This window comes from Cyprinodon variegatus, unplaced genomic scaffold (genome assembly GCF_000732505.1).
Source record: "Cyprinodon variegatus isolate N-32 unplaced genomic scaffold, C_variegatus-1.0 Scaffold845, whole genome shotgun sequence".
Taxonomy (NCBI): domain Eukaryota; kingdom Metazoa; phylum Chordata; class Actinopteri; order Cyprinodontiformes; family Cyprinodontidae; genus Cyprinodon; species Cyprinodon variegatus.
In genome coordinates this window covers 125,806-137,040 of record NW_015151298.1, presented here as the reverse complement: position 1 = coordinate 137,040, position 11,235 = coordinate 125,806, and the positions used below count along the sequence as shown (strand labels likewise).

The window sequence follows — 11,235 nt, the reverse complement described above, 5'->3', positions numbered from 1 at the left end:
TGGATGGATGGATGGATGGATGGATGGAGAGATGGACGGGCAGACAGGACCAATTACTTTAGCCTTCCTTTGTGTTACAGCAGGAACAGATTGAACCAAGAGTGAGCCAGAGCAGTCCTCACCTTGGAGGGAAAATATTTCAGCTTATTTATGCCTGATATATATAAAGAAAAGTGAGCCCTCTTAAAATTCTCAAGATATGTCTTTCATTCACTCCATTCACTCAAAAGATCTATTCAAAAGTGAATATTTGAAAGTAATCATGTAAAACAAGGGAGGTGATTCTACTCCTTGATTTTTTTTTTTCAAACACAAATATGCAAATGTTTTGCATATATTAAGTATGCAAAGAAGTCATAAAAATATATAACATTTTTCCAACTTAGTGTCTTCTTTGTCTGTGATGACCACTTTTTTCACCTGTGAATTGTGTACCAAGTCTCAGTTTTACATTATATTAGCTTCAACAGATCTATAGAGCTACTTAATATGAAATGCTTTTATTCTTTTGCAGAGATAAAACAGAAGACTTACAGCTAAAACTCATTCTTACCTACAGCACAGAAAACAACTTGTATTGATTTCCTCTCAGCATCATTTTAGTTCAGCTGAACTGTGCTCTACATATTTAATCTTTGGACAGTGGCTCCAGACATCCAGTTTTCTCACTGCCATTTTATTCAACCTTTGCCCTATATCTTTTAGCGTCCCAGCTAATGCATGTTGTACATTGCCTTTTGCACTTAAAGGTTAAACGTCACTAGCACTTTGCCGTTTGAGTATAGTACACTGTAAATTACATGACAAGCTGTCTGTGCAGAGAAACCTGATGTCCTGCTCTTTGTCTCAACATAATGTCCTTCTTGATTGCTATAGTGGAGCTAATATGTCTCAGACAGTAAGACATACGGGTCTATGTTATCTGCTAAAGCACATTGCTCAAAGCCTTGTGCTTCTGTCCATATCACCAAAGCGTTGACTTTTCCTGGTAACACCACAATGTTTAAACCGAGGTGATAAAATTGGTCCGGCTGTAGGAAAAAGGTTGTCATTTTAACATAAGCAAAAGTCTTTCTTTAGGGAGCTGTTATCTTGAAATGGACTTATGGCTGATAACAAATGTTCTGTATTTGTTCCATTTAGGCTTATTTAGCGTCAGAATTTTTCTACTGAGCCATAGAATGAGATAAGATAAGGATATGTTTAGCAAACAGCCAAATAACACAAAGGAAAAATATGCACAAGTATATGTCTGCTAATCCATAAGAGGACCATAAGGTTACGCCCATGATTGGTCATAGCAAATGTATGGCAAAGCTAAAATGAAATCACCCTGGTTTCAATTTATCCTGATCCTAATATACATTTCATATATAAAATTCTATAAAGAGATCCAAGTGAAGCTTACAAAGAAAAAAAACTGCCAGATCTATTTAATTAAGATTGTATGTAAAATATTAAAACAAAACCAGTGTTTAATTGGGAATTGAAATAAAAGTGACCATTGGATTTAAAAAAGTCTTTTTAGAAATAAAAATCTCAAAAGTGAGTAGGTCATTTGCAATCAGCTTCCCAATGTCAATAGTTTTCACCCACCTTTTAAAGTGTATTAACACATGCATGTCTTTTGGATTATGCTTTTATCAGCGTTGCGTATTTAGAGGCTAAAACTATTTTTCATACATTATGTTTTTTGAGATGCCAGTATCTGTGGATATCCGGTGTAAAGGTTAATGCTTCATCTTTCTTTCCATCAAACCACACCAGCTTTGCTGAGTTGAACATGTTTCACAGTAGCTAAGGTTTCTCCAGGGGGATTTTCAATATTGGTTTTCCATAACATAGAAAATAAAATCTTAAAACTGTGACTTTTTTTTTCCATCTCAGAGTTACACACTCCCAATTTTAGTCATTCATTAAATTAAACAGAAATCTTTACATTTGTGACAGTTTCAACTCTTTTTTTGTGTCATTTCTTGCCAATTGATATATGTATTTTGTGATACATGATATTGTTTTGTTTTTTCTTTTACAAAAAAAAAAAAAAAGCAATTTTAGACACCTTCAGGTGTTTTCCAGCTACACGCTTTATGAATCAATGAATTCACCTTGATGAGAACCATTTTAACAAGGAATAAAAAGACAGTTAGAGCCCTTGTGTTTACTACTTATCCAAGCTTGAATATGAGACATCTGTTACAGTTTGAGTGTTAAAAGAGGACCACAATAAAATACACAGGAGACAGTTTTGCTAAATGAATGGTAGACCTGCATGAGAAGAATAACACACAAGACTGATTTGGTACCAGATTTCACAGAGCTAGTGATGGCTTAAAAGAAAGTGAACTTCTTTAACTTTGCAGTGAAACTTGGAGTGCAGTTAAATCATCATATGCTGAGAGTATGTGTAAAAACAATGTATGTTTCCTTTAGTTTACCAAGTGGGGAATAAAGGGAAACACATATACACTACAATTATTTGTAAGTATAGTTTTTTGTACAGTATATCATGCTTTTTTTAAGTCTTTTAAAGTCTCAGTTTCATCGATACGCATATATATGAAGAATTAATAAGTATCAATAATTTTTCTCTAAAATATAGTTTTCTTTCAACCCAAATGACCCTCAACTTTAAAGCAAAGCCACCTCTCCCTGTTTGGTTGCCATCCATTTTATGATGTCTCTGCCTAACAAAACTTCTAAAGGCTTAACAAAGTCTGAGACCTCTAAAAAAACAAAAAAAAACACACTTTTTTTTCTATTTTTTGGAAAATAGAGAGGTTGCTGCTGTGTGCACATTAGCTATGCTTTACTTTAAGCCTCAATCATTGTGTTCTGCCTCACGTCACCCCTCTCCCGATCGGAGAAAAATGGTGCATGTTTTATGTGCAGGCACAGGAAGGTGCATTACTGCACAGTTATCCTTCAACCGCACCTTCTTAAAACAAATGATTGCAGACAAAGATGCATAAATCAAGCAAAATACCTTTGATAAACGAATTGCATTATAACCTAAACAGCTAATGGCTCAAAATGTTGATTTTGCTGATTTTGAATCCTAATTATCCTCTCTGCAGACCCAGCACTTGCACTTGGAGCTGCCCTTTTTTTGATAAAGGTGCACCAGACAGACTGAATTATTGCTGTGTAGGAAATGTGAAAGTTTGTACTACTTGAGTGGTTAATGGAGGCTCAGTTTATGCTGGACCTTCTTCCAAACAATGTCTGTATATAAGGACCATCTCAGCTGATCAACAGTAAAACAACTAATAGGCCGAAAGGAGTTATATCATCTGTGATCAAGTTTTTCCTTCAACCATTGTTTTTATATAAAAGTTAAAGAGCTGAAAACTGCAAATGTGTAGAGAGGCAATTGTAGCTGCCAGCCCACAAATTACCCTGCAGTGTCAGTCAGCCAGCCTATGGCACTCAACGGCTGATTGCCCATACCGCTTCATCGAGGTCGATCTGGTTCACAGCTCATAATTGTCAACCGCCTCATAGGGACCACCTCTATAAATATGACAACCTCATTTATTTTCCATTGCAAAAAAAAACCCAGATTGAACATTTAGTGCTTGTTTTCATGTCTGACTGAACGCTTACAGGTGCCACCTAATTATATCAAAATATTAGCCTTTTTGTTGTTGCTGGAGTCATACTGTAACTGCATGTAGCTCACAGTTACAAAATGGAACCTGTTGAACTCATTGTAAAAACTGTGTATTTTTGTTATTTTTGTTTTACATTAAAAAAAAAGGAGCCATAAATAAAAGGATCTAAAATCTAATTGTTGATTATTTTGATTTTTGCCATCATCTTGAAATCTGTATTTTGTAGAAAATCATATTGGTTACATTTCTAAGTCACGCAGAAGAAACTACATCAGTGCCTCTTCAAGTAAATCATTAATAACAGTTGTTCTCTGTATTTACAAAAGGTTTGTACCAACTATTTTTTTAAAAAGGAGCATTTTATTTTCAGAAGACAATGGACATCCCCTAGAATAGGTGTGTCTGTTGAGAAAAGCAGAATGGTGACAAATATGCATGTGTATGAATGATGCTGCTGTTTAAAAGATTAAAATCTTCAATATGAGTTTAGCTTGAATACTTTGGAAACACATTTCTGTGAGGATGTGACTACCTTAATATATGTATAGTGGAGGATGATATTTTTGTCTGAGTGGATCATCAAAATAATTGATTCTCCTAATTGTCAATGATTCTGGTGATATGTTTACGTAAGGCCGTCTTACATGTTCGTTCCAATTTTCTCTTACTGGTGGTGAGTCTGACATTCTGGAAAAATTGCAAATCTTCTTTTGGAAAGTGAGCTTGTATGAGCGATGCAAACGGCAACTTTTAGCAGAGCGTTCACGAGGAGAAATGGGCTCGTGCACGCTCTCGCACTTTGATAGGCGTTCCTTCTCGGGAGCAGGTACAGGGTTTTGCATGTGCATTTTTTTTTTTTTTTTACAGTGGAGAGTAGGACTTTCAATTTCAAATGTTGCAATACATCAATGGTTCAGATTTCCATTTTTTTTTTTTTTTTCCGCATCACTTAATTGTCACAATGTAAAAGCTATCCAGACCAACCTGGTTCTATGAGGCACACAATTTCCCCAAATGGAAGCTGAAATTACTTATACCCAGCAATTTCTCAGTTGTATAGTTTTACATGGCACACCCATGGCTGCTTGCGATTCGACTTGTTGAACCAAAAGTAGATTTAGATAGAACCTTTCAAACAACATGAAGCGTGCTAAAAGATCCTAAAAAGCAACACGTCGTTCCTTATTCGACAGAAATTTGAGAACTGACAAGACATCATTATTAACCAATTGGTCTTAAAAGGGTTGCAGTGCCATTTCAAAGTGTTTGTACAACTATACAGTGAATCAAAGGGTGGATCTTCATAGGATAGCCCAGTGAGCCAAAATTTCCAGAGCACATCAAGGAGGTTCTTGCAGAATCTGGGATATCAGCAGCACTGCAGGCTTCACATGGGGCAAGTGTTCCTAATTTAACACAAAATACATTTTGAAATATTTATGAACAGAAGTAATGGACTCTAATCAGATCATGTACCCATAACTAGTGCTCTGTTCCAAAAAACACTCTTAGATATCAGTCTTGTCCTTTTTATGTGTTACAGTCCTAGAAATAAAGTTACAGTTGAATTGCTTATTAACCAAACATGTTCATTCTGACCCTGTTAATAAAATAGCCAAAGAAAAGAAGATTTTCACCAATATGTTTCTCCGTGTTATGTGGAGCATTGACCATCTCTAATCTGCTGAATGTAAATAGATTGTTAGCTTTTCTGTCCATATACCATTTATCACACAGAGCAATTGAGTAAGCGGTGAGTTATGGTTCCTTTCACAGAGCCAACTTAATACTCTGCAGTGATGATTGCAGTTAAGGCAGACGGCTTTCTGCATTTTGCAATAGAGATTCACCACTGAAGCGTGGAATGGGAAACAGAGCAGCAGATATAATCAAATAGAATGCAGCAAATAACATAAAAACATAGAATATTATGTTTAGAGTGTGTAAAGCACAGTTTAACTGGTTTATTACAATACATTTGAATATGATTACAAAGTTAAAAAAAATGAAATAAAAGAAAACTCATAGCTGGTGTTCCTTGCAGTTATTTTCAATTATGAGGATGTACAGCTAATGAAAATCTCTAATTAAAAAAGGGCATTTTTTTGTTTCAAGTAATTCTTTTGATGAGCCCCGTTAGGATATATTAATTTTTTGCTTTATTTTTTTTGTAGAGGCTTTACTCAGTTGAATCCCACTTCCTGGATATATCCTTGTGTGACGGTTAAAGCACTGACTCACCAGGCAGTCCATTCCTTTTGTCAATGGACTTTACTTTAAAATCCTATCTAGGCTGCAGTTCTCCCTGCTGCTCTTTTATCCGTCTTTACCAAGCTTTTTCTTTTCACTAAAGTTTTTATTTAAACTTTTTTTTTTGTTATCTTAGTTAAAGCACTTTTTCAGTAGGCATGCTGTTTAGTCTTTTTGTCTTACCCTCCTAGTATATGATGTCAGTGGCTGTCTTAATGACAGCGGAGACAAGACAGCAGTTTTTCCTGTGATTGTGTGGCGCATAACGACAACGATTAGGTATTAAATATCTTTTTTATTTTTCCTATATACTGTTTTAACATTTTTTGTTTACCACACTATTGTGCTTTGTACTATGCTGTAATCCATCTTTGCCAGAATTAACAAATAATATATTTTTACATTATAAAATTTTGACATTTTGAATTGAGACATCGAGTAAAAAAAAAAAAAAAAAAAAAATAATATATTTTTACATTATAAAATTTTGACATTTTGAATTGAGACATCGAGTAAAAAAAAAAAAAAAACTTTTAGTTATATTCTCATTAATGAAAATGTGCTGATAGAGAACCTGTGGATTATGAGAAAAGGAACTCTGTAAAAGGCCAGCAGATGGTAGTATTTTTCTCTACGTTTTTGGAGAATAGTGTCTTTTAGTTTTCTTTGTCTGCTGCATACAGGTGGACTTGGAAAAGAAAAGAAAAGAAAAGAAAAGAAAAGAAAAGAAAAGAAAAGAAAAGCAGTTGCATGAAATCTATTTATGTAGACACAGTCTGATTCAACCCAAATTTTTGTTACCCTTTACATAAATATCCAGAAATTAAATTGTATTTGAAAATACCCAGTCTTATGTGGATTGCTTTTACTTTAATCTGATTAAAATAAACTGATAAACATGTTTTTAACAACAAGAAGTAAGCTAAATATGACTGAATACCAGGCCATTAACATAGTTTCATGTTTTTTACACTGTTTTCTGCTTCCTCATTTCCTAATATTGCTAACCAGCAGAGCTGTCAGTAATGATATCTGGTGACAGTTTCTGAGCTCCTTACATATTTTAGCTGAAGCTAATTTATATATTTTCACAGAGGTTTGCCTCGGCTTGCAGAGTGCCTTTTGCCGCTGCCCTCCCTTCATTGCTCCCTCGCGGATATCCACTCCCTCTCATCTTCCCTCCCCTTTACATCTTAGAGAGGCTGCGAGTTCGCCTGAAAGAGCAGCAGAAAGCTGCAAACTGTCAGAGAGGAGCTGGATTTTCCTCCTCTGCTTTTACACAGCTTTCTGGTGTCTTATTTGAAGTGTAGGTATAGGCAGCTTGGTGGACATTTGTTATCCTTTACCACTTTTAAATGACTTTGCAATGAGTTTGAAGATTCTTCTCATCTGACTTTTAACTGTGCGGGGTTCAGCTTAACCTGAACCAGACTGGATTTAAAGAGCAGAAGAGAAACGACAGAGGAAGGGTGCTGGGAGTCACCCGGCCGGTGCTCACAGGCTGGGGCAGCGCTGGAGTGGGTGCAGGGGAACTGGAGTGCGGGACCGGGTGGGAGTGCTAGTCCTGGTCCTGCCGACGGTTCGGAAGGGGAAGAGGCTGGCTCGGGTTCAGGGTTTGGGTCTGGATATGGTGGCCCGGAGAGGGCGGAGGGTGGAGCGATGCTGAGCGTCATCTGGGAGACTGAGGGGCTGCAGACAGTGGGCATTGTGGTGCTAGTGTTCGCCTCCATCAAACTCCTGCACATCCTGGGGCTCATCAGCTTCTCAGAGGGTAAGAGAAGAGCTTCAGGAGAAGGAGAGAGAAGAATGTAAATACCACCTTAAAGAAATTTGGGTGCTTGTGTATTTTTTGGTTTAGTCTTAAAAATTCTTTAGAAAAAAATTTTGAGATCATAATAAGACTTAGTTTTTATTTCAAGGATTCTATTTCAAAGATCTTTTACTCCTAACTGTGGGGACCCATTAAAAGAAATTCTAAATATCAGTCTTTTAAAGAACGTATTTTATCCTCTTCTACTTTGAATTATTCATCAGAAACTGCAGAAGACAAAATATTAAAAGAAACCGGGTTAACAAGTACATTTGAGATGTAAAAATGCAGTAAATGCTGCTCTGTGCAGCAATGAGTCAAGTTACCAACATACAGACTTCTGCTGCTTGTGATAGAGCTCGGCTCTGTGCCTCTGCTTTGCCTGTTAACATGATTCGTTTTTATACACGTGTGATAGAGTTTTATTACTTTCAGAACATCCTTGAAATAGTGAAGCCTGGCAAGCAGACGGCGCAAGTCTTAATGTCTGCATGTGTTTTCAATCATGTCACAGGGAGAGAAAGAAATGGGCGGTGAGATGGAAAAGGAGAACAACCATTAGATGGGTGAATGGGATTTAAAATGAACCTGGAATAGTTTCTCACTGTAGAGCAAAAAATTTTCAAGAGTGAAATAAAATATTCTGCTTGATCAAATAACACTGACATGCAAAATTTGATTGAAAAGTGGGTATGGTAAAAAATAAGTTTGAAATTCTCTAAGTTACTATGTTTGAATGGAAAGCGTTTTAGAAACCTGGAAAGTAGAGCTGAGACAATAAATCAGATTAATCGTGATTCATCGATTATTGATATTATATATACATATAAAGATATATAAAGATTTTGCATTTAAGATATATAAAAAAAATGTTTTTGGCCATAAATATGCTGTACCTGGAAAAGTTTTAGTTTTGCCTGATTTAATTTAGTAAAAAAATTCATTTTTAAGGGACCCTTGGCTATCCGATTATTAATCGATTAATCGAAAATATAATCAAGAGATTGATCGATTTGCAAAATAATCATTACCTGCAGCCCTACTGGAAAGTATAACCTTGTTGATTTATTTATATTTAAAAACATAACAAAAATGAACAGTTTTAATAAAACACACGTTCTTCCTCTGGCTTACAAAATGAATTCAATCTTGAATAATACACATTATTTCATTATATTAGAGTTTGTTCTACTGGAATAAATGTTTTTTTAAAGCTTATAACACATCTGTAACTTGGTCCTCAATTACTATGGAGGACTTTTATCTAAGCAATCCATCATATGAGAATCATTTCATTCTAACAATGCTTTTCCATTTTGTTTTATGCATATTTAAATTTTTTTTCATTAGACACTATTGTCACACAGTGATGGATTTCTGCTAATAACATATATAAAACTGAAATAATTTGCATCATAATTCAATAATGATGTCTTAGTTTTATTTTGGATGTTGAAGTTATATATTGAATTGTTAAACTGGTGTCATGGACCAGACAGTCATCTGTGCTGTTGGCTTTCTCTAGTTGGTTCTGGGTAAACTGCTCTGCAATGCAGCTGCGGCCAAAAGGATGGTGATAGTATAAAAATAGAGGATAATAGCAGTTTAGTATACTTGCTATTATTCCCATTTGGATACATCTCAAGGCAGAGGGGACTTCTGCGAATTTACTGCAGCGCATTGTTGATCATTTATTGTAGATTAAGTAATGACACAAACTTTATAAAAAAAATATCAACCTCTCCACTGTAAGTGTTTGCCTAGAAGTTTGCTCTAGTTTTGCTTTCTTTGTGTCACATTGATGTTTTCAGCTCTTTACAGTAATTAGAGTAGATTTTTAAGAGCATCGTAGACATTTCAGCCATCTCTTCTTTGAGGAATTGCTTTGAGACACAGTAGTGGATGTTTGAGCATGAACTCCTTGTTTAAATAGAAACTTAAAAGAATTACAGTTTGGACTTTGATGGGGCTGTTCAAAAATATGTTCAAGACATTCCAAGTTGGACGTCTTGATTTCTTTGACCTTAATCAACATAACCAAAATGCTCTTGAACAGAAAGTCTTAAAACCAAAGACCTGACATTCGTCTTTAGGGTTTTGTGCTAATGAACAAAATTCATGCTTACATCAATTACAGGAAGGTGCTAAAGGTGTAGTGGAGGATTTTTCACGATTTTTTGAAAAGACCTACCCTCTCCACGTTAAAAAAAAAAAGCACCTGCACAATCATGTACCTGATCCCGATAGGACTTCTATTAAAGGCGTGCAGGAACATGCATAAGCCCATTTCTCCCCGTGCACGCTCTATTTAGAAGTTGCTGTTTGCATCGCTCATAGAAGCTTACTTTCCAAAAGAAGATTTGCAATTTTTCCCACTATGTCCCACTGAAAATGGGGACGAGCACGTATGATGGCCTTATGTAAAGATATCAGCAGAATGATTGACAATTAGGAAGACCACTTATTTTGATCATCCACCCGCAAAAAGAACATCCTCCATTGCACCAACACGGCAAACGCGTCTCTTTCTCTTTATGATCTTTTTCTGAAAGATTGTTAGTCTCATGCATGGGACGAGCAAGTGTCTTGTTTTTTGTGCTTATTCCTGTTTGAATACTATTTTGGTTGTTTTTGTTATCGACTCCCCAAAGGACACAGTTACACTGCCAGCACATGCTCTGCTTAGCATTCACACTGAGAGACGTATTCGCAGCTGGAGGCTGCCCACTGCAATCATGTCTCTCTGCGCTCCGCCACCTGAGCCGCTCTATAGGGGCGTCTGGAGGGACAAAGATAGTACTTGAAAAGTCTCTGTGGAAAAACAGTTTTGGGAGTTTCACAGCTGGGCGCAGGAAGTCACAGGAAGCTGAGAGTGGGTCCATCATGTGTTTTACATCGCTCACATTTACTGTATAGCATCAGTCGGCAGCTAAATGAAGCTGTGTTGTAAAAAGCAAGTCAGAGTAGATGAACACATTGAAATTCCTGTAGGGATTTTACTCTGATCTGTGCTGCTGGAAGAACTATAAAGAATATCAGGCCTGGAAAACAAGTCTATCTTCAGCCTTTCCCCTTCACTTACATGCTTTTTATTTTCTCAGAAACTTAACAAGGTTGTTGCATCAGACTCTGAACAGTCAGCAAAGCGTTCAACTATAAATAGAGGAAACGAAAGGATTTCTGCTTTGGTTTGATTATGATTTGATACGATTGTGTTCCCGCTGTTTGCCTCAAGAATGGGGTTTAAAAAGAACTTTGGCTTGGTGTCTTTTAAAGTGGTTTAGAATGAACATTCGTTGCTTAATCCTCTATGATCAATGGATTAAGAAAGTATGGCAATCTCCTGCTTTTTTAAATTTTAGGCTTAAATATTAACATATTTAATTTTTCGTAGAAAGAACTTAAAAGAACAATAACCTTCATAAGCTCCAGCCAATGGTTCAGTCACTCTAAAACAGAATTGTGCTGTTAGTTCAAACCAAAGATTCGATAACTTATACATATATACCGTATTTTCACGACCATAAGGCGCACCGGACTAAAAGGCGCACTCTCAGTTAT

General features: G+C 36.1%; 1 protein-coding gene across 6 annotated transcripts in view; it reads left to right on the top strand.

Moving 5' to 3' along the window:
• Window positions 1–11,235, top strand: part of LOC107099195 (Kv channel-interacting protein 4-like) — a 201,721-nt gene that overhangs the window by 157,488 nt on the left and 32,998 nt on the right. The window contains exon 1 of one of the 6 annotated variants that reach the window (XM_015397236.1): window positions 7,125–7,635. The exons of the other annotated variants lie outside the window; for them this stretch is intronic. Within the exon in view, the coding sequence (XP_015252722.1) occupies window positions 7,524–7,635 (112 nt within the window). The 5' untranslated portion in view covers window positions 7,125–7,523. Of the gene's footprint in view, window positions 1–7,124; window positions 7,636–11,235 lie in introns of those variants that run through there. 6 annotated transcript variants of the gene reach the window in all.